The sequence below is a fragment of the Micropterus dolomieu genome, linkage group LG23 (assembly GCF_021292245.1).
Source record: "Micropterus dolomieu isolate WLL.071019.BEF.003 ecotype Adirondacks linkage group LG23, ASM2129224v1, whole genome shotgun sequence".
In the NCBI taxonomy this organism is placed as follows: domain Eukaryota; kingdom Metazoa; phylum Chordata; class Actinopteri; order Centrarchiformes; family Centrarchidae; genus Micropterus; species Micropterus dolomieu.
Genome location: NC_060172.1, coordinates 23959808 through 23984641, shown reverse-complemented (window position 1 = coordinate 23984641; position 24834 = coordinate 23959808). Strand labels below are relative to the sequence as shown.

At 39.6% G+C, this 24834-nt stretch overlaps 1 protein-coding gene and 1 long non-coding RNA gene across 6 annotated transcripts in view; one reads left to right on the top strand and one right to left on the bottom strand.

Annotated features, from left to right (window-relative positions):
• LOC123962757 (spectrin beta chain, non-erythrocytic 1) overlaps positions 1-21742 on the bottom strand; it is a 53513-nt gene extending 31771 nt beyond the window's left edge. Inside the window, exons 1-3 of one of the 5 annotated variants that reach the window (XM_046039056.1) lie at positions 21294-21741; positions 18526-18621; positions 9943-10130 (exon numbers count right to left, since the gene is read on the bottom strand). In XM_046039056.1, coding sequence (XP_045895012.1) covers positions 9943-10099 — 157 coding nt within the window. In that variant the 5' untranslated portion in view covers positions 10100-10130; positions 18526-18621; positions 21294-21741. Of the gene's footprint in view, positions 1-2650; positions 3196-9942; positions 10131-18525; positions 18622-21293 lie in introns of those variants that run through there. The other 4 variants (XM_046039059.1, XM_046039057.1, XM_046039055.1 and 1 more) reach the window with 4 other exon arrangements.
• LOC123962758 lies at positions 947-23938 on the top strand. Its single transcript, XR_006823054.1, has 4 exons — positions 947-1008; positions 1191-1286; positions 4986-5045; positions 22570-23938. It is a non-coding gene; the product is annotated as an uncharacterized LOC123962758 (long non-coding RNA).
• Positions 23939-24834: the final 896 nt, after the last annotated feature.

Genomic DNA, 24834 nt, shown 5'->3' with positions numbered 1-24834 from the left:
GCCCAGCGCCGAAAAGACGCTCAGCGCCTCGTCACGCTCCTGGCGTTTTTACCAGCTAGTAAAAACGCGGCGCTCCAATTACAATGAATTGAAAAAAGACGCTGGCGTCAGAAAAAAACGCTTTGGTGGACACGGGCCTCACCTTACACACAGTATTTATCTATGAACTGAGGCATAAAACCAAACTCACAACGGATTTTTCTTGTCTCCAAAATAAACATTTCTCTATCACATTATTAACACAATACGATTGCCTAAGACAATGTGCATACAGTAGTATGGATTGGGTTACAATAAAATGTTGGGGTTTGAGATAAGCAGTTTATTGTATTTAACCCATAAAAAAACTCATAATGGGTTAAGTATATTGTAAGTGTGGGCCCAAAAACAGCTATTAAAAAAAGGTACCTGTCCATCTGTCAATAAAGACTGTTCCATGGCACAAAGATAAAGGTTTTTTCCTTTCACTTCAATTCAACCATGTGGCCCGGTGTTCATTAAACCCGTCTCCCCTGGCCTTACTTATTTACTTAATGAAATGTATTCTCTACTGGTTTGATACCATTTCATCATTTGATGCCACTCAGTCAGATATTGGAAGATGTGTTCAGTGCTCTCATGTTGCTTTCGTGAGACTAAAATGGGTTTGTTTCTTTCCAAATACTTCTCCAAAAGTTACATTGTTAAGATGTTAATATCACATGGAAACCAATTGTATGGCTGAGGTCACATTTTATTCCAAAATGAAAAGTTAGGAACCACTGACCTTGACCAAACTGCATGTTGTATGCAAACACAAGGTATGTTTTGTATGCATACAAAACAATTTTGGTATGTGGTGTCATAATGACATCAAACTATTCTATGTGCACATCTACATTCTAGCAGACATCAAGGTTTAACACAGAGAGGGAGGTAGTGACACAAGGAATGAGCCTCAAGGGTAGTCAAACTGGAAATACAAGTGGGTGTTGCCAAAATTGTGTTTGTGGGTCTGAGTATGTGCGTGTGAGTATATTTACAGTAAACTCTATCCAGAACATATCCATGCATGAGATGACCAAAAAACAACAGGAGTAAAGCATATGTATCACACATACAAGTGTTTGTTATGTTAATTCCCCTTTTCGTATATTCATAAATAGAGTTCCGGTCTGCATTCACCTCATTTCACAATCTTCTTATTGTAGGGAAGTGTGAATTAATCCTGTCAGCGCAAATTTGGTGACTGATCTACGACACCCAAATTACTCAGTGAGTTCAAGCCTGAAAAGTTCAAAAAGACGGTATGTACCCTTCAGATTCTCTGTGTGTGAGGCAGCATGGTTAAATCTGATAATGTAAATGTTACATACTCTTTGAAGTGAAATATACTTTCTCTTCAGCGGGTCTTATCTCCAATCAAGAGTTTTGGTGCTGTCAGTGTAGAGGTGGAGACATTTTCTTATTCAGCCGTAACGCACAGCACATACACGTACTTTCAGCAGACCAATCTCTTCCTCAGTGAAACTGTAAATATTGCTTAGTGTGGGATTTGAAACATTGTTAGTCTACTGCAAGAATGTCAAGACATTCACAGAGAATAAGTGTAGTAAAAAGTAAACTCTAAGACTCTTTATTCCAGATAGCAACCAGGGAGGGGCCGGAAGCTAGCAAAACAATGTAATCTTCATGCACACTACTGAAACTGGCATGTCAGTCACACACTACAGCACATACACACTCAGCTACGGCAAATATTTTATCTCGTGGCCTGTGACTAAGGGGTCTAAAGCTCACAGGAACACACCACATGGTAATACAAGAATTCTAATGGGTACACATTGCGGTCAAACAAAAAAACCTTCACACGGTAAAAAAAGTACATGTCATACAACAAAGGAGAGGATGTTTTGAAAACAATTTTACTGCCATTTAACACAAACATTTACAGACTTTAAGTAAGTTATAGGATTCCCTTAAAATTAATCATTTACATTTTGGAGGGTTTGCACTTTAGTTATCACATAGTCCTATGTCACAACAAATGGCTCTATGTCAAATCTCTGTGATTTCTGTTTGCAGGACCTTGCGGACCTCACAGGCTTTAGCCAGAGACAGAGTCGTGCATTGTAATAAGATAAGAAAGGACAGGTGGCCCAGTGATCAGGTGCCAGACTGCCGCCCTGCATTAGAGCTGAGCTGAAGCCTACTGTGTGTCTACTATGGCTCTATTTGATTTGCTTCACATTAAGCTCTGAAATAATACAGAATTGAGAGGGGAGTCTCTTCAGCATCACAGGTGATCACATGTGTCATGTGAGCTATTTGGAGACTGATTTACAACCCAAAAGAACCTGCTGTAGGATTACCACTAGAGCTCTAGCCAAGTAGTCCAAGTCTACTTAATATTTCCTGTTTCAACAAACAACATAATCTGTGTTAATGGGTAACCCCCTCTCACTCTAGGACAGTCTTCTCAATAACATTACTAACTGCTTCTATAATCCACACATAAAAGAACCTTAGACTCTAACCTGTGACGTTAATAGGGCAGCTGTATATTCAAATGCTGTTTATTGGCTTAGTTAACCTCAACAAACCACTTGATAAACTTATATGAGAAATTACTAAAGTAAATGGGATTTGGACAGGTCAGTATGACTCTTACCTTGCAGCTGTTTAAACCTTCCCTCCAGGATGTTAGAGTATTGCACCTGATTAACAAATGCTGCTGGGGACAAACAGGGCTCTCTGCCCCTGTGTTCCCACTCCATGGCCTTTTTGCTGGATCTCTAAATATTCCTCTCAAAGTGAATGGGAGTTCTCCTGCATAGCACAGCACAGGCAAGCCTTCCCACTAAAAATGTATCAAATCCTTTAGAGGGAAAAGTTTTATACATCCAAAATGCCTTGGTTTATCCTTCTCTTCTAGATTCACCTCAGTAAGAAGCAACACAAGTTTGAAAATGTTACCGCGCGTTCTTCATCTACCGTATGTTCCACCTTGTCCAATGACACGCAGAAATGAAAGCATGGGTGGAGGATTTTTTCAAATAATCAAAATGTTCTCTAGTTTCACCTCCTCCTGCAAAGAACTTCACCACACTTGTGGCCTTTGAGCAAAGTAAAAACTTGGTTGCACTCCCTCGTGGTTTGAGCAAAAGGAACACTGGCTACTCCTTCCCTCCAAACTCTGAACACGCAGAGCACAGCAGAGCAGGCTAACCAGCCACGGTCGGATAGCTGTGTAAACAAAGCCTGCTGTGCCTCTGAAAATTGTGTCATTTGCATAAGGTGTGTTTGAGGGAGGAGCACAAAGGAAGAACATTGTGGAGGGGTGTGGGGAGGGAGGAGGTATAGAGGAGGACTAAACCATTAGAGTTCTTTTCTCAGTGTAGCTTGAGACAGATTATTTAACTCCACCTTAATTCCAGGGAACACTGTGGTGTGGCCTGCCGAGAAGGTATATCGTGAAAGTCCCCATCAGATTCGCTGTGTGGTACAATCTTATTTCTATCACTCTCAAAACAAGACTTGATCTCCCTTTTTCTGTTCACGGGGTCTGTCTTATAGTAAGGCGTTAAGGCAGGAAGGAAGTTGTTGAGTCAGTCTCAGCAGCACAACAAGCTCTTTCCTGCCTGAACAAGATTTGAAATTGTGAACTTGTGTCTGTTTGTCAGGCAGATGGTTAGGCAGGGGTGGGTGTGGGTGTGTAAGTGAGTCATTACCTCTTTTTAACAATTACAGAACTGTGCTGTGTACACATTTGATTACTTACTACATGAGGGACAAATATAGAAATGTGTCTGGAAAAAAATCTACCAAATTAAACATTTAAATAGTCAGTAAGAAACATAATTTCCTTAAAAAGAGGTGCCCATTGTCAAATTAAGTAATTGTTTACAAACACTGGAGGAAAATGGAAATGTATTTTAAATTATTCTGGGATTTGAAAGTTACAAAATAATTATTTTCCTCCATCACTAAACAAAGGAACATCATATCATAGAGACAGTAATTACAGCCTTTTAGCGCATCCTTCAAGTAAGTTTAGGTCCACATAACTTTCATGGCTGTGCTCCATAATGCAACACCAATAATAAAGCAGTACTTTCTTTAAATATGTGTAATATGCACTAAGATCACTGTCAACTATGCAGAAAAATTTGAATATATTTTCAAAGTTGAATATCTTGTTGAATGGATGTTCATTCAATAGGCAGCTGCAAGAAAGGAATTTGTCTTTTTTAGCTGCTAATTAATGCCATAAGAAAATGCAACACCAAGGCAAAGTTACACATGTACTAAATGCCTGTGTGTGCAAAAATTACACAAGACTGTAAACAACACAGTGAGGAGTAAGGTCACAGCCTTCTTACGAGTGGATGGCGTTTTGGTCTGGTCAGGGGGCAGTGTTAAAAAGGCCTGGTTGTTTTTTGATCCTGATGAGCAGGGAGCATCTGGATGGGTCTCATTAGTGGACCAAATGCCCCGGGCATTCTGTGACTGGGTGTTTATGGAGGGGGACTGAACTAATGAGATCCAAAGAGAACACAGTTCCTTCTGAGGAACAGAGGCTATGCTACGGTCACATGCAGTGAGAAAGGAAGAGCGGAGAACTGGTAAACCACAGTAATGGCCATTTGAGATCCCACTGGGTATATATCAAACATCGCAATCCCAATTAACATGAGAGGCAGACTTGATGGCAGGCTTGTGTGTCTGGCATATGTGTCTTAACATATTATGTTAAGGCAGTTTCCTCCCTATGCAACCCAACAATCATTTGGATATGCTAATAAATAAACATACTAGATAGGATTAACAGCTACGTTCTGAGTCTTGTGAAATATAAAAACTAACAGAGAGAAAACTCTGATGTGTTGAATGAAGATAGAAAAATGAGAAAGAGGAAAATATAGAAGCTACTGGGGGGTTAAGCAATGCCAGAGGAAGAAATGCAAAATCTATTGCTGAGCATGTATATTTTATCCATCCAACAGCACAACCACTTCTAAGGATCCAGGGGGAGGGCGGAAGGCTGGACCATACTCCAAATGCAGGTAGAAAATATTTGATCTGAAGGGGAATCCACTTGGAGCAAATGGGGTTGATTTCTCATGAGTCCTGCAATAACTCAAGTCTTAGTTCCAGTATCTGTATCTGTGGTCAAAAGTGAGAGTGAATTGATATGATATTTAAATATTATTGCATGCATTTCTATTGTTTGTTGGTTAATTATATATACTCATGAAATATACAAGCATGGTCTGCGTACATGAATTGGTGGTTTCCAGATTTAAATGATTTGTCATAGCTATGATAATGGCGTGAGTATGTTGTGAAGAATAACAGAGTTGCTCTTTCCAATCCCACTGTGGAAGCTTCCACAAGTAAATACATGTAACACTTTGAGAGTGAAGCAGGGTTTTGCTTAAAACAAAAGGCACGTTTGTACAGCTTGCCTTGCTACCCACAAAGTATAGGAGAGTTAGATAAGTGGTTAATTATGCAAAATACAATGATCTTAACAAGGGGAAGGATCTCTACTGTGAAACAGTAAGTGGCAGCCACTGGTGTCACACCTGGAGTAACATTATTCCAACAGACCGGAAGGTTGTAAGAGGTGTGAACCAGGAAATGAGGTGATGAAATTACAGAGACAAAAGCAGAGAAAATTGCAGATGCGTAAGTAAGTAGCAGGTTACAGGATGAAGAAGGTCTTGACATTTGGGGTTAAGTTGTAAAAGGTGGGCAGGAGCTGAGCCTAGGGGGAAATAGCTGCTATAGCATGTCAAAGAATGTGCACATCAAGCCCACACTTGTCAAACAGAGATGGTATCACAGTTATTAACATGAGAGTGCACAAGCACACACACTCACACCACCATAATTATATGACAGCAAGATACAGAATATCTTTAAATACAGTACAATGCGTATACAACCAGATTACAGGCAACACACAAAGAGTGTTTCTGTCGCCATGAGGAAATGAGTCTAGCTGTATTTGTAAGTGAAATTAGGTTTATCTTCCAGAAATACTTTGACTACAGCGGTACTCAAAGATCAGAGCATGTCGGTTCTGCTGCTTGTGTGTATTTTTCTGTGTGTGCGTGCGTGCATATGTGTGTGTGTGTGTGTGTGTGTGTGTGTCTGTCTTTATGCTGCCTGCCTGTTGCTCCCCTCTGCTGGTTTCTCCATGATACTGCAACTTGTTTTGACTAATAACGAGTGACATTGTATCTACAGACTGTGAAACTAAGAAGGTACAGGTTAGATAAATAAACACACGCGCGTGCACACACACACACAGAGGATGTACTTAAACAAGTAATAGGGCCATCAGGATTTTCACCTGGGTCACCTTAATTGGAGCCTCCAACAGGATAGGCTGACCTGACAGACATGCACTCACACATGTTGGAAGGATGTCAGGAATGTCAAGGGTTGGCCAGTAAAGTAGGGAATAAAGTGTAACCTCCTTATTCATTTGAGTGAGACCACTACTTGGGCACAGCATGGGTTTTGGTTTTGATGCAGAGAGCTCCAGCACAGAAAACACTCGGTCACCCAGAAAAAAGTTAAACCTGGATACACTTTGTATGGTTGTTTTTGAATCATTACATGAATGGACTTTACAAACATTTTAGAGGGTTGACTTATCTTGGGCTGCCATATTGATGGAGGATTTTCACCACACTTAGCCCTAGTCTAGTCTCACCTCACCACCTCATTCCATCATTGCTTATTGCTCTTTGGTGAATTGACTGTACAGCTGCCTGGCTTTGTCCTCATTTTGGAAGTATTTCTGTCTTGCCCTATAAAGAGAGAACTGTGCCTTTTGGGACAGAAAAGAATAAAGTTTGTTCCTCAGTCTACAAAGCCTAATTAGATTTTTGCAAATTACTGTCAGTTTGTGATTTTGTCTCCAATTGTCATCTGTTTCTCAAACTGTTGCATATTTAAAAATGTTATTTTAAAGAGTTGTATTTTAAAGAGACCATATTGTCCCAAATATAGGACTAATGATTACATTTGGGAAAAATAGTGTGTTGTATTATACTCAAGAACTAGAGAGTTCACAACCACAGATGTTCTGTTTGAGTGGAGTGAACACCATATATTGAAGTACAAAGTGAGAATGTTATTTTACAAGTGTTGTGCCTTGTTCTTTTCTTGCCTTGAGGCTGCTTGGCTAGCAAGTTTTTACCTGTTCATTTATAGAGCACCTGCTAGTTAGTCAGCCCTAAGAATTTCTGCTCATGATATGTGATTTCTTGTCATAGTGGACAGCATCTCCTGACTACTTCACAAATTAAATCGACTGAAAAGAGTAATATGTCAAGCCTCTAAGAAATGTGTTGTCAAAGACTGTGATGTTAGAACATGGTGAGACCATAAAGACAGACTTACAATTGCTGATTGACTTAAAGTTGCAGTAGGAAAACTCTGAGAAACCAGCTGGATTTTGAAAGTATCCAACCAAAAATATTCCACCTTCTGCATTCAGGCCTCTCTCTAAAGCCATTCCACCAAAACACATTCATGCGCAGTGGGTGCACAGCAGAGTGCACGCAGATCACCATAGACAGGTAGGCCTGCTAATTGTTTGGTCCGATCTACAAAAATTAAATCAAAAGACATTTCTAATCAGGCCCTATAAAAACAACGTAATGCCACAATCTTCAAGACTATGTCGATTTTATAATGTAGCATTTTAATTAGTATGCTCTAACAGAAATGATTACAGAATTTTGTTGAATGTTTTGTCTTGCATTTGTATAGTTTACTTTTGACTGTTATTAGCATTATGATAACATCATTCACATCATACTGTTCAGCTCAGCAGGATTTAAAGGACCCAGCAGTGCAATTTGCCCATCAATTATAACTAATTGTTTTGATAAGAAGCTTCTTTTGCTCCTTTCATTTTGCTCACTGTAACTTTGACATAGACTCTGCTACACATACAATTACATTTATTAGCAAAACTATTATATAACTTTAATTAGGGCTGAACGATTACCCATTTTCAAATCTAAATTGCAATTTGAAAGAAAGCGGTTAGCTAATCGTGATGATAGCGATTAAAATTTAGGTTAATTATACAGCGCATCTGACCCGTTTTAAACAGTCATGCAGCTACAAATTCATTCCGTTGTCATCCTTGTGTGACAGACTTTGTAACCAATCACAAGTGCCATAAGCCTCCTGTTACGGCCCTACTCACCAATCAGAGTGGGCACAGGGTGTGTACATTTTACAACAACAAACAAAACTAGAGGACAACGTGTGGGATGATGGCGTCAGGTGAACAGACGCGATTTGCCCAGTGCAACTCACACTGAAGTGTTTTAGCAGTGAAGCGTTTAGCCTGCCTTTTGTTGTTGACGTGCTGTTAATTTGTCATTCTGTGTGCTTCAACTACCGATAACAGCTTTCTGTGAGCCCGTTTCACTTCGCTCTCTGCATGGCTACATCCACATGGAGCATTTCAGGATAAGAGCATTTTGCCTGCCTGATATTGCAGACTTGTTCAGGTTTTGTTAATTTGTTCAGTTGCCCTTGCTTTCTGTGCTTCTACTATACTAAAGTAGGCTACATTAAACTGTTTCTTTTTTTTTGTCTGTTTCAACTGTGTTTATTGTTGATCTACGTTTGGGAGGGTGTTTCATTTTGAAAATCGACCAGATTCTCTGTTCTCCATTCTGTGTCTAACTTTTTGCACAGTTCATCTGCTCTGTGCTGCTTGATGTGGGTTCTGTCAAAAACTTAAAAAATAAAAAACATAAATTGAATCGTAATCTCAATATCTGTCAGAAAAATCGCAATAAGAGTTTAGATTAGATTTTAGGAGCTCAGAGTTAACTATTTTATTAGCTTTTTACTTTAGTTTTTGGGATTACAACGTTGATTTATCTTCACTCGAGCTTCTCATCAGCTAGCTTCTACTTCTACTACTTCATATTTATAGAAAAAAAGGACAAAACTGGACATTGCTTGTAGAAAGGAAAGCGAGGAAGTTGAACTACCTGGTGAGCTCAGAAAATATGTGTCTGTAAATTTATTCCAGCTATCGTTGTACTTTACTGTGAACAAGTTAGCATAGCCCTGATCGATCCGAACTCCACAAAAAGTTGTTGTCCTGCTGAGTTGCTGACAAACCTGACAAAACATGAATTTATATGTTTAACAAATCTGCATCATATTGTAGTTATTTCAGCATCAGTGTGATCCGTTTATTGAAATTAAATCACAACAAAATGTTTAGTTTGGGCTCATACAGCTGTAGTATTCGCAGGTTGTGTTTATTGGCGTTATGTGTTGTGTGTGAACACTCAGCAGTTGTCCAGCGATAAAACCTGCACGAGGAAAGCGCTGTGAGAATTAAATTTGCGTTGTATGTGAACACAGCGTAACAAGTGGTGTCCCCAACAAACTGGCCTTCCTTTTGAACATCAAGGGAAGCAAAGCTGCAATATTAGAAAAACCTTTAAGATAATCCAACTCAACAACACTATAATATTATAATATTCACAAAGGTAGCTTTTTGGCAATTCATTGTTTTCATGTGACATCATATTACAAAAAACGACAGGGAGACCAGCCTGGGCTGTGGTGGTGGGTCATAGATAAGATGCTTGCCTTTGGTGTGGGAGACCTGGGTTCAATTCCCACTGTGACCCATCTACCATTGTGTCCCTGAGTAAGACACTTAATCCCTAGTTGCTCCAGAGGTATTTGACATGTATAGCAATTGTAAGTCACTTTGGATAAAAGCGTCAGCTAAATGTAATATTAAATTGGAAATTGTTGTACAATGTTTCAAACTGGGACAAAAGAAAAATGTTTTAAACAGAACCAAATATTTGTCATCATCACACACTTTCAGTACACATAGGTGCATGTTGACACCATATAAGCATTTACATTGGTGGTGCCTGAAGTGAAGCATACCTGCGAGAGCCTTGATGCGTGAGCGCTCGAAGAGTCGTGCTGAACTGTTCTCATTATCCCAGTCAGTCTCTGCTGCCAGGTCCCAGCGGTTGTTGATGTCATTATACTGCTGCTGGATCTCCAAACTGTCAAAGTCTGTTGGCGAGATGGTGCTCATGGTGTCCAGGCTGGAGAAAAACACATTCAACCTAAAATTCAGACACAGAGACACAAAAGCATCCAAAGTCAGTGCATGCAGAGAACAGAGACGACAATGTCTGATAACAGAAGACTGAGCGTTGCGAGCTAATGTTTAGAAGATTCAGTTTAGAAACTGAGCATCTATTTCTATCTCATCAGGGGCCAGATGCCACACTGTAACATCATCACCCACACTCTCCTCACAGCTGCACTCTAGTTTTATATACTCAAATGACAGGCACATGCAAATAGCAGCTTAGACAATCTAACTGCCAGAGTCTAACTTTGAGATAAGTTAAGCAACTCTCATGAAACTGTTAAGTTAGCCAACCAATAACTAAATATAACTACTCCTGTAAGCCAGGGCAACTCCAGTAATCTCATTTTAGACTGAGTGCCAATGGCAGAAACAACCTCAATCTACACTGAGAAGATCTTGACTTGCACATGTGTAAACCTATAAAAGCTACACCCACACAAAATGACAATATAGGAAACCTAGCAAGCAAAACCACTGCACACATACAGCAATACAAACACAAGCGCAGATAATACTGGATTAGGCCTTTGATGTTGGTGAAAGACTCAAAGTGTCTGAATATTGATATGTGTTGAATTAATGCAGCAATATTTAAAGGATCCCTGTTGATGCTTTCAAAAGATATTTCCACTAAACAAAGTGTAAAACAAAAATCATTAGTAATGTGAATTAGAGGCTGACAATTTTTCAGGATTCACACAGGATTGGAGTCAATTTCAATTTCACGGGACTGGGACTGGACAAAAAAAGTCAATGGGAGGGTGGAAATACTAGCTAAGTTTATATATATATATGAAGATCTAATATGAATAAACTATTTTCCCAAAGATTTTTTTTTTTAAATCAAGAACAAGATGGGACAGGAGTCATCCTACTGGGACTGGGACGGGACAGGAGTATTTTTGTGGGAGTGGGATGGAACAGAAGTGAAAATCCACTCCCAGGGTCACCATCTAATGTGGATTTGACAATATAACAGGAAGTGACATTTACTGGTTATTGCACTCAGCTTGAACAGTCAAATAAGTTTGGAAATGTCTGTCTGATAACTGGTATGAGTAACACGACAAGACAAATGTTAACTATTCCACAACATTACAATAACCAAAATCTAAATATGTCAATGAATCATCCAGCTCTGCTTTGTGCACATACACTTTTCTCAAAACATGAGTAGAATACAAATAGTAGAGGGACATCAAAACACAGCTCTACAGCCCGACTAGTGGTCAAAAACCTAAGGAATAAAACACTTTGTTTATATCCTCAGTGCCCATCCAACATGCACTTACTGCTAGCTATGTAACATCCCTCCGATCCTGCTGTTTGTATTAACTCAGCATCCAGTTAGAATTACAAGAGTACCCTCATATGGCAACAATCAATACTTCATAAACAAGGTCAACCCCACCCCCTTTCTCTGTATTTTACAGACAGATTTAGCCTTCACCAGAAGCAAATGCATCTCCTCCTCTTTATTCATGTTAATTGAGTGTGTGTGTGTGACAATTATTCCAATTAAATGGATACAAAATTCTTGTATGACTGCACAAGAAATGTGCAATATGTTAATGTGTGTACATGCCTAAAAGGGATGTTAACCCAACAGATATCTGACAGCAGCAAGAAGAAAAACAGATACTTTTACATACATTCAGATAAAATTATACTAAACATGTTATAATAGTGTGTTTGTCATAATAGTATTTCCTTTGTTAACATTTTCATTCCATCTAACTCCATATGACTAGACATATCCTGTCCTTGGCATTATGCACCCAAATGGGGGATCTACATTAAGATTAAACCCCCCTCCAGAGAGACCCATTAACTAACAGGGGCCATTAGTTTAAGAGCATTGAACAGATTAATAGACAACGTTGAGTAGTCAGCTTGCTAATACATGTTAGTTTATCTTTTGTTGTGTCTGGCGGCTGTGGGTGGCTTGAATGGAGATGATAGAGACAGGACAGTGGAGGAAAAATTCTGGGGTGTTGGAGGAGGTATTTGGTGTTCAATTATGTTGTACTACAGCGAGAAGTTGTAAGGAAGAGATTCCAGGGAACAAATGAGGTGGTACTCCTGATTAAGTAGGCCAGCTAAGCAGCATATCACCCATTAAGGAGGCTATGTATTTATCATCTGTTCTTTTCTCCTGTTACCAGTCATGTCATGCTAAGTCAATGCATCCTCTAAATAAAACCTGAAAATTGTCAGCTGCCAGAGCAGATACCTTATCATACACTGTTCTACACTGCCAGTTTACCACCCGGTTTGGTCCATATTCACGCCATCATCAAGTGCAAAAACCACATAATAGACATTCAGCATAGAGTCAAAGAAAGGGAATGAGGTGGTTCAGATTTAAAAAATATAACATGATCATTCTGTCTTAACACTGCAAGAAGAGAGTTCAGTCACAGTAATTATCTGCAGCTGTATGGCACAGGGGTCCTGTCACTGAGCCACATTATTATCCTTTATTGTATTGTTTCTTTTAAAGACAATTCTTTTGTTTTTAAAAATGATTTTATCAACCAGATGCTGAGATTTTGTTGAAGTCATGCATGGCTACTTAATATGCTATGTAAAATATAGATTAAAATGGTTTCACATAGAAATGAATAAATAATAAATACTTTTAACTTGTACTATCATTTTACATCTATAGACTTTGACATCATATTTACTTGCATTGATGGTTTCACTTATTAAAAAACAGACCATGCCATTGTCCAGCATAGCAACCGTATAACTTACTACGTTAAGCCAAGTTAAACAAGTCACACACATTCTAGCTATAAAAAAATTAAACGCTTGGCAAATCCTATTAGTGGCAGATTAAGAAGTGGCTGGGAATAGAAGCTAAATGCAGGGATTAGAGAAGAAGGCAGAACAACACCTCTAAACTGCCCCTCGACCTGTCACCTCCCCATTCACTAGCACCCCACAACTTGGCTAGTGTACCAATAAATACCCAAAATGTCACAGCATGGAAGCAAGAGCGACAAAGAAGTCCATAACAATCTGTCTTTGGGAGTGGACCAGGAGGGCAGGGGGACCATTAAGGTCACAAGAGTCTGACAGTGGCAAATGGAGGGCAATCCTCCCGTTGTTATGGGTAGGAAGAGGCTCGGCTCAGTGTCCGCACTAATCGCTCCTCAAATGGATCAGACAAACAATCCCCTGACCTACTATGATACAACCTACTGTATTCATCTTCACACACACACTCCACAGTGTAGCACGAAACCACACATGCAAGCTGGGCTAACCTATTACTCCTCCACCATCACCACCAGCTCTCTCACACACACACACACACACTCCACAGTATAGCACGAAACCACACATGCAAGCTGGGCTAACCTATTACTCCTCCACCATCACCACCAGCTCTCTCTCTCACACACACACACACACTCCACAGTGTAGCACGAAACCACACATGCAAGCTGAGCTGACCTATTACTCCTCCACCATCACCACCAGCTCTCTCACTCACACACACACACACACAGCTTCTAAAAGCCACACATAAAGATCCACCCACTCAGCATGTAACTGTACAGTGTATCAGCATTCAGCACACAAAGTGGGTCAGTTCAACACCTATAATCATGCTACTCTGTGTGACGTACAATTCCCTCCCCCTAGTCCAGAGAGAAACCAAATCAGATGCAGAAAAGAACTCCTAAACTGTGACCTTACTCTACAAATTAAAAGGCGTAAAAAGAGCCTTTTGAGTCCAATGTTTTCCAAACAAACCATCTGGAGGAATCGCATGTTAGCCCCAAAGCTACTGCAGTGCAAGTTGTGACAGAGAGACAGACAGACATGCAGTCAGACAGATGTGGCACAAAAGGGGGGCATAAAAGAGGCTCTACGAAAGAAAATCCCCTCAAGGCCCGATCCACAAAAACATAACAAAAGACACACATTAATGCAATGAAAGATTTAGAAACTGTCACGTATCCTTCTTATGTTGATATTCTTTAAAAATTCTCTGAACAGTTACTAGTGGAATCATGACAATAAAAAAAACAAAGAAATGAGTGCTCCTGTTATAATCAGCCTATTATTGCAACATAGCAGGGCTTCCTGCACACAATGAAACTAAAGTAGAGTCTTCAGTATTGTTATGTAATATGCTCAAGCTGGGTAAAATGTACATGGAGACCAACCTTTTCAAACCATGACAGCACTATGTCTTCTCTAAAGTCAAAACAGAAAAGCGGGCCATATACAGCATGAGTGCGACTGTTCGGAAGAATAGTGCGTCTGAAATGGGGCAGAGGCAAAGTGGGGCACTGAGGAATGCTTTAAGGCTAAACCCCAGCTTTTGACCTGGCAGACACACATCAGGCTACCGCTCGCAGCAGACTGACACCGGCTAAGAAAGCAGGGCAGAGCCAGCGGCATGATAGGCAGCGCCACCACCTCTTTCTGTCTCACTCTCCCTCCTATCCTCCCAGAGCTGCTTTCCGTCGCCCAGCTGGTCGGTTTGCCACAGCACACGTTAATCAGGGAGAGAGGAAAAGAGAAATAGAGCCCACATCAGTCACCCGCAGGGAATTAGGCTTGTGCACATTAACCAGCCACAATGCCACCGTGCATCAGGGGAATAGGGTAGATACACACACACACACACACACACAACCACTCCCTGTCATGCCAAACAAAAGGAGCCTTGCCATACAACTCCAAAAACAAAATATGATACTGGTATTCAATATACACAGTTATCAGGTTTTAAAGATTTTACGGAAACATCATTAGGACAGTAAAGCATCCAAGAGATTCACATAAACACATTTTGATGAGTTCAAGCTGAGATGGCACTGCTGTTTTGCCCCAAATCAGCCTGCTGTGATACTCAGATGAGCCTGGTGGGTGGGGAGGCAGATCCCAAAATGCAGAGCACAAAGCCTGCCCCGCTAAACTGGGCCCATACAATGGAGGAGTCAGCAGAGAGTTGAGGCCAGCCGTTCGAGCCTTTCCTGTTTGCAGAGATGAGGCAGCCAGAAGCACATATGCATCAGAGGCCCCTCCACGGGCTGCTGATCCTGTCCTGAATGCCCTGTTGAATAGGACAGCAGAGGTCCTTTGTTGACCTGTAGCATCACATTCATCAAACACTCAAGCGGCCAGCATGCCCTCCACACATGAACATAGACAATTCACTTAGGATTTGGGCACCAGCTCTGTGTACAGCACAATGGAAAATAATGAATGTTTTATTTAATTAGGGATGATTTCTTAATTGACTGTGTTATTTTTGCTTTTTTACTGATTTCAAGTATGTATAAGTTTATCTAAATGCATTATGTCATTTTATTAATAGGAAATATATAGAATTGTTTTTCACCTGTCAAGAAATCATATGCGAAATTGCACAATATTAAAATGCAATCAACAGAATGCAACCCTTGGGGCAAATTTACTCTTACCACAAAGGCTGCTCCATCAACTTCAAGAATTTATATATATCCCTATAATCTTGGACAATTAAAAAAAAAATCTGTTAACATTTACAACATTCTCCTCAGTCAAGAAATGAGAAAAGCTGGACTAAACTTCACATCATAGTGGAGGTACTGTTATATCCTTTAACTACTCCATGTTATTATATGAATGAAATTTGGGAAGTAAACCAGGCATCCTTATGCCCTCTTAAATAGTGCGACAGTCACACAATCGGTGGCAATAACAAGTTCGACCCATCCAAAGCATTAGCCTATTTACAACAGGGTTACTTTTATCACTTTCAGATTCAGAACTGCCACAGCATGGACAAAGCAAGGCACATGTTATAGTGGCTGCTGCTTCTGTTGCTGAATGCATCCTGAGCTTAGCCTCTGCTTTGAAGTGCATTTGGCTGGAAATCACAGTAGCAACAACAAATTTTAAACTGTCCCCTGACCTCTCACCTACCCACTCACTGGCACCACAAGACCTGGCTAGTGCCTTAAACCCACTGAGTGTGCGTGTGTGTGTGTTTCTCTGCATGGTGATGCTGATGTTCTCAGGAACAAAGCCTATTATAACCTTTGTATCAGACTCATTTTGGGTTTTGCTTTCCTTGTCTTTTCCTACACTTTATATATATATATATATATATATATATATATATATATATATATATATATATATATATATATATTAAAAGGTCTACACCCACATTAAAATCACCAGCCTGATGTTCTCTGTAGTGGTGGTGTAAAACAGCTGGTGCTTGAAGTGGTAATGACTTATTACTTGTGAGTCTTCATTTAGTAAACTGCAACTGTTAGTAAAAACATGTTCACTAGTGAAAAAGGACACCTCGCAGCACTAAAGCAGTGTAGTCTTTAACTGTAATTTCAAAGTAATCTATCCCAAAAAGGCTTTGGTTGGCAAACTGAACACAAAGAATGGATGACATTTATTGTGTCTAGAAGTAGTTTATTGCAAATAATTCCTTTTGGAGTATCCAAATAGTCAAATACTGCCTGGATCAGTATCATAAATGTTTTTAGCACAGATCTATATTGAATTGGCATTGAGATATTGCACTTTCACATTCCTGAGTGGGTGTGCAACACTTCCATAAATACGTAACATTTGAAAAACTGCGTGTTTTCCCGGGGGGGGTGTGTGCCTGATGGTATGTCCAGCTTCTGGCTGCTGTCATGTGTGCCCCCTGTAACGACCTAATTCTTTCTCCCTCTCGACATTAATATTATAAATCAAGGAGACTGCCTTCTCCCTTACCCACTGAGCAATTAGGTGTGTTATGCAGTGCACTACAGTTGTCATACAGTTCTCTTTAATGGTTATGTAGCCTACAATATTTCCAAAATAACATTAGCAAACCAATTTTAACAGTATCATTTGTTTCAGTTAGTATAGAGAAAAGAGGAATGCAATCGGAGATTAATACAGACCATTTCAACAGTCATGCTATAAAGTATGTTATAATATGCTATACACAGGTTTGGCAAATAATTATCATGGAAAGCTGGACACAAGTGATTATTCATTAAAGCCTGTAGTATGGGCAGAAACCCACATGACAACTATATTTGTTTCTGGAATGTATGCACTAAAACACCGTTTGATCAACTTCACTTATTGGCTACTGTTTAATTACGATAAAACAGTACGATAATTACAATGATAATTTGGCATTTATATTAATGACACAGCTCTCCTAAAAACTAAATGCTTATCACTTGACAGTTGTTCAGGGCAGTTTTTCAGTGTATTTGGCCTCAGTTGGTTTTAAGATAAAATAAATTGTATGTTACTCAAAATAAGTTACATTTTTATATAGCTAATTTTGATTATCTCCATACTGCATCAGCTCGTTTTAAGATGATGTAATACTGATGCTGATGGCCTACTTTGTAAAATCCTGAAACTGGTATGTTTTAAGTGAAAACCTCAAATGTAGGCTATCGCCAGAATGATAACTCTTCAGAAACAGATATTTAAAACAGAATTACTGCAGTCTTGACAAACCTACCTGAAAAGATCAAACTTGTCAAAAAAAAAGGGGGTTATAGGATTTTCTGGTCCCATAGATAAGCATCTTTTAGAGAATACTAAATATTGTAAAAAATAAATATAAAATAAATAATAATAAATAAATAAATATTTATTAGAAGCAGTTTATTTTTCCCAAAGCTTGGGTTAGTGATATGGTTCCCTGCAGCACAATGAAATTGTGAATGGCAGTAACTGAAAAAAAGCTTGTTTGAGAGGGATTTTGAGAATCAGCACTATGGGGGGCCCTCGTTCACAGCCCCAGTCCATTGTTGAATGCTGTTCATCTAGCCAGCCATCAAGCCCGCAAAGAGCCATATCTCATCCATCTATCATCACAACCCGTCTGCCTCTTCATCAAAAAGCCTCTACAGTTATTTCATCCTGTGGTCATGAATACAACAAGGTATTATCTCACTAGGATTTTTAGAGCCAAGAGTTATCCACAAACACTACAGTCCAATAAAAAGACGTTGGTGTATTTTATCTGGTTTGTTTTTGTAATGTTCCTCCTGTGAACACTATGCAGTGCTAAGTGGACCACTAAGCATTTTATACTTGTATACAATAACAGAGAGAACTTCATCAGAGCAACACACAACGCCCATCCATGCAAATAAGTGCTCATTTCGGAAAGCTACAATGAATTTATCAATAGATGTCTTTTTTTAACCTCGTACAAAAAATTGTTTTATGTAATATCAGTATTCTAATTGCCAAGCATATAGAATTAACATCACGAACAAGGATTAGTTCCTTTATGGCGTCATGAGCTGCTAATATGGATATATTTGATATGTCTGCAGATATTCTCTGCAAGTTTATCTCATACAGACCCTCAATGCACTTGTGTTAGTCCTCACAGGCAGATTCAGTTTCACTGGTGTGTGGCAGAAGGAAGGCAACACATGGCTGATGTTTGCAGAGGAAGCCTGTGTAAGCCACAAAGCAGACAAAGAAACACAAGATCTGCAATACGGCCAATAAAAATATTCCAAGTGCACTTTGTGTTTTGATGCATAATTACAGAGTGTTATTTTTCTCGCAATTGTTTTGTATGTTTAGTCACATCGCAGCAAACCTCTGCGGCTAGATTTCAGCCACAGTTCCAAAGGGACATTATTAATTATTGACCATACTGTAGGCCTGCTTCAACCTTACACCTCATGCTGCCTGCAGACAATGCTCCATGAGCATCACTTCAACAAGGTGAAAAGGAAGAGGAAATTCATTATGTCGCCCTCTGGTGGTAGCATTCCATGCTTACCGAAACAAGGCTTGACTTCTTCGAGGGGAATTCAGTGTAAATTTCACAAATGTATTTAGTAAAAGAATTATGTATTTTGGTTGTCTTTAAAGTAACAAGATAGATTATCTTTGTATTACTTTACATCTACTGGAAGTTAAAGTTTACATACATGCTTTACACATCTATGAATAACCAATCTATGAATTATTGAAAAATGTAATCTGCCATTTACTTTACAATGAACATGACAAACAGTATCACTGGGTGATATTGAAAAATTCATCAAAAGCTATTTTGAACACTTTTGACTTAGTAACTCCATATTAATGCTGTAACAATGTTTTGGGTATAACTATTGGTTATTTTATTTAGAAGATTCAGTCCAAACTACATGTAAGTCTAAGTAAGTGAAGAATAAAATTTGCAATGTGGATATGATGACCAAGAAGGTAGAAGCATAGTATTGGTAGTAATATCCATTTATGGAAATTATGGAAATCTTTAGCTGTAATACAGCCCTTAATATCAGAAAAAGACAACATTTGAGCTACAGAATATCACTAAATCAAAAGCGATATGTTGTTTTAGATCACAGTTTTGACATTGTATCTGCATATCTCCATAATAAATATCAATGAAATAAATGAAATAGATCTATCAGGCAAACATTAGATAGGGAATTCAAAGGATCCAAGTGGGAAATAGTTAAACAGAACGAATGATGAATGTATACAAATAAAAGGAAAGTGATAAACATTTGGTAACCGTGAAATAATTGTAATTGCTAAAAATAATCAAGTAATTTATGCTATTGCTTATGCAGTTGTCTGCTATATCTGTCTATTAGACATGTACCTATATTTAGAAATGATATAATTTTGTCAAATCTAGTTTTCTATATAAACCAATTTCCTGGGGGGTTTAAAAACCTAACAGAATGAACCCCTGGCTTTCTAGCCCACCCTTTGGCTGCAATTTATTGCGTTCAGCTTACAATCAATGTGTAAATCAATCACTGAATATAAGTGGGCTGAAAACCTGAGGTGTGTAGGATTGAGAGCCACTGACAGGATAGTAATGTCCATCCTGTAATGGAGAGGCCATAGGTTTGGTTTACACAAAACAGCCATTGCTCTTACCAAAGTGTCCTTGAAAAACACCTAATCATTCACTGACCAGCTGTAACGTGTTCTAGCCAAGAACAGCAGTTAAATGCCATCGATGTAGATGTTTTTCACTGATACCAGTTGGCCAGCCCTTTGCACGTAAGAGGGGCTTCCCACTATCCATTGACTCCTTGACTACTGTACAGTTTTGTCCTTTAGTGTGTCTTCCTTTTAGCCCCCTTTCTCTGATTTTTCCAATAAATTTATTTGAACCATCCTATAATAGAACGCTCCATCATCAATAAGTACTCTCAATCATGTATACAAAAAATATCAAATGGCTCATCAAGAATGATAATTAAAGTTCCTTTCATTATTATCCACATTCATGTCTTTTCTTTTATGTCATGATGACTTTTTTAATGTGCTGATGTCTGGGCCATGAAAAATGGTTCTTCTACACGTGGTAGCCGGCAAATGTCAGCTCTCATCAAAATTAGAGCTATTGCCATAAAATGCTCGATGGGCATGTATCAAACGTACACTTTTCAAAACAACTTGTTCTCTTCTGGCCTTTGTTTTCAATGATATTTTGATGGTTACGCTCAGCTTTTAACACACTTTTACCTGATCCATCCCCTGCTATGACTCACAGTGCAGGCCAGGCACGCAGTAATCTCAGTCCTATCATAACATAACCACACAGCCCACAATGTCGAAAGAAAAAGCTGCAGCTTTACAAGCCATGGCAGCACACACACATTTATATACACACCACATCTTGGTTTAACACCAATCTTAACCTGGCTAGCAGGCAGGCAACAAGGCTCGGTTGGTTTAACAATAGCAGATGTTTGAATCAAGGATCCACAGGCTGGCTGTATAACGTTACAGAACACGCAGATAAAATGTGGCTGCGTTTGACATCGATTCAAACAAAGGCAAGAAGAGACACAGATATGGTTCCCAATAACTAACATCAGGCGTTGCAGTACGATACACTTCTCAGCCAGGCAGCAGAATGAAACATCGGTTTATTTTAACCAGCAGCTCTTTAAGAGTTTCAGAAAATGGTATTAGATGCGATACTATAACGTTATCTATTTGCTTGGACAGCTACTAGCAGTGGCGAGCTAACAGCAGTCACCTGAATATCAGACACCCCTCTCTCATTAACGTTAGCTTTGTTATTAGTGGGGTTGCCTGCTGGCGGTGAAGGATAGAAAGACAAAAAATAAATCACTCTTACCCCTTTATTCTGTCTTCTGTTACAGTGTCTGTCGATATTATTACTACCGCATCAGTATGTGCGATATTTCACCAGACATGAACGATATCTTCCTTTGCTACGGAGGCGCGCGACTAAGCTAATTCGAATTTTAACGGTTAAAAATCCCAGGTGAGACAGATCATGTCTTTCCGTTAAATCCGCATCCTCGGAAAAAATATATTTTCCTCCGCGCTGCTACCAGTGCAGCGCGTTACGAAACCCAAACCAGCCTTGTTTTTGTTGGGTTTTTTTAATCTATCTTTCACGCAAAACGGTCAGCAGGGAGGAAGGGGAAAAAATAGGCGACGAGAAGAGCCCGTTTTCAGGTAGGTATGAGACGGATATCCGCAGCAGCTTCTTCCCCCCGCGGCCGTCCGTACCTCACTCACACCCGCTCCCTGTACTCCCGTTCAACAGGGAGAAGAAAGAAAAAGTGGACGCGGTGATGTTAGTTAGGGGTGTGCGTGGGGGTGGTGGTGCTGGGTGGGTGTGTGTGGGTGCGGGGTGGGTGCTGACCCTTCAGAGTCACATGGGAAGCACTGTGCACATTTTCGGTTTTCTCAACAATAAACGCACAACGCCGAGAGAAGACGACCTGGTGCTGTCCCTGGTGCTAAAACGGAACGCCTCCGCGCTCTCATACCATTCTGAAATCGTGTTTCAAGAAATGATATGCAGCCTTGCAGTCAGCATTTCATGAGTAAAGTCTACATATATACGCCTATAACTTACATTGAATGCACCACCTTCATGCTACATGGGGTTACAGGCCATGTGAGCATCTCAAAGCTTCAAATTATCTGGCTCTTTGTAACTGGTGAGCATTTATAAAAGGGGAATAAATATATTGTTTGTCTGTCTATATTGTTTTTGTTTATAGTGTGTTATATATGTGTTCTCTATGCTGTACCCTGTGTCTGATTTCATTATTGTATAAGTATGCACATGATGAGCAATGTACAATCCAGAGTCAAATTCCTTGTATGTGTAGGCTACACATACCTGGCAAATAAAGCTGATTCTGATTCTGAAATATAGGATGCTAATCTTCTCCTTGGATTCACCTCATCGATGTAATTAAAAACAGTATCCTAATTGTCCCTTGTAGTTTATACAAATGCACAGTAGCCTGATACATCCATTCATCAGACTGCAGGATTACATTTTACTTTTACATTATTACTTCTTATTATGTCAAATGTTGCTTTTAGAAATCAAAAACCTACAACACAATCTTGCTTTCTTTTTCTTCCAGGTTTTCCTCCATCCACTTCAGTATTTTATCTCTGAGAACTGCTGTTTCTCTAAATTATTCCTGAGACACTATGCGGCACCTGGTCAGTGTGTGACATCAAGATTTGGGTTATTCATAAAGCCCCAGAAGATCCTCATGCAAGAGAACCTCAAGACCAGGATAAGCAATTCCTATCACCTGTGTTTTTCTCTCTGTTGCATGGTACAGTATTGTGAGCAGTGATTTGATGGTTATTGCAGTTAAAAAAGATCCAGACTCTAGGGAGGAACTCACTCATGTTGGTGGCCTGTAGACAGGCACCAAGTAGGCTAAAGGCACCCAAACACCGTATTATTTTTGTCTCTTTGTGTTCTCTGTCTGCACTGCATCTGTCTCTCTACAGGGTGTGTATTTGTGAGTATGGGTGTAGCTGAATCAACAAAGTGTTAGTGGTACGGGCTTTATGGGATGACAGGTCTCGTAGGGAGGGCTGAGCAGTTTGGAAAGTAGCATGCTGCTCATTATAAGCAGTTAGTGGTAATGAAAAGGCTCTGATGTGTTGTTAGTGTAGTTCCAGTTTTTTGTTGCATTTTTGCTGTGAATGTGTTAAGCTCTCTCAGAGGGTAGGATCTTTTCAGCTGCAATGGATGCTATTGATTTGCGCGATCAACATATTTGAGCAAATTTGTCACTGCTCAAATAAAATGTATTGCACTAAGAACCTGACTCAACAGACTTATTTCAGTGATGGACGTTTGAACTGAGCTGAGGGAAAGTTTCATTGGTTTGAAAGAGGACCTTGTACCTCAAAGAGAACACCATTAGTCAAAGTAATGGGTCAGTAAGTGTTTGGACTCGCACACACTGAATTTGGTTTGGATGAAAATAATTATTCAAGGATCAAGCCATATAAGTTAGATTTATGATAGTATTGCTTAAGCTTGCTAACACGCAAATAAAATGAGACCTTGTCTCTGATGAGTGGCTCTTGAGCAAGACCCTTAACCCCCAAATGCTCTAGCAATGCTGCTCTAACAAATCAAATTATGGTTGTTACGTGCGGTTTACATGTGTGTGAACTGTGACCAGGGAATTCCTAAAAAGGGGGGATTGCTCTTAGAGGAACAACCCTGATCAGATTAAGGTTGAATAACATATTTCAAATGTGTTCAATTACATAATGTTAACTGAAGTTTTGTGATTTTTATTTGAAGAACATTGTTGACTTGCCTGTACTGTCATACGGCTTACATGTTTAATTAAGTATGTAACAACCGCTCTCTTCTACATACAGCCAGTTAGTGCTTCAAACACTCATGAAACACAATTGTTGAAACTATTTGCTGGTTCTGTTCTTGTAAATTATTAATTAAATTTGGTTGAAACATCACATAAGTGCAGACTTTTAAGTCTCTGTCATTATATCCATTAACGTTATCCTTCCACATAAGGTGACATTTTTTATAGCTGTATGTACATTTTTTGTAGACTTCAATCTTATATTTACCATTTGCTCTTCATTGAGATTTTAATTCATATGTGACATTTTCTTTATGTAATTGTCTCATTGTTTGATCCAATATTGTTTTGTTGGCAGCCTCTAAAGCATGACTCTACAAAACATTTGAGCAAAAAAATTATAAACTACAATCTACTCTCCCCGCGACCCTGTACGCAGGATAAGCGGTTGACGGTAGATGGATGGATAATCTACTCTTTAAAAGACACAGAATCTCCTTTTTAAATTGGAAAAACTTGAGTTTAGGTGGATTTACATTTTACTTCCCAAAGGGTTAGACACACAACACTACTGTCCAGATGCTGTACAGTGGTGTTTAAGGCTAAAAGAAAGCAACTGGGGCTGGTGTGCGTATGTGTGTCAGCATTGCTAGCACGCAGACAGGCACACACACAACCTGTTTACACCCCCGGCTCCAGACCCCACCCTTGCTCACAGACCCACACCCCAGCAGAGAGCTCATCCACAATCCACCGTGACAAAGGGAAAGAGCTGAGTGCAGGATATAAGGCTGCAACTGGCTGCCAGAGTGTGTCCAGCACAGTGCTTTCTGCAGATTGCAGCAGTTTGAGCTAAAACCCCCCTCTGTCTGCTCACTATAGACGAGACCTGGGTGGGTGGGGTCATCATTAGTGCGCGCAGTGACCAGGGAGTGACCAGGGAGTTTGAAGCTTGTGCTTGGTAAAGTTGGTGTGACTGTATAGCTTTAAAGCCAGGTGGACATGATCTCTGTTCTATTTTCCCCCCTTAGCAGAATGTGTGTGTGT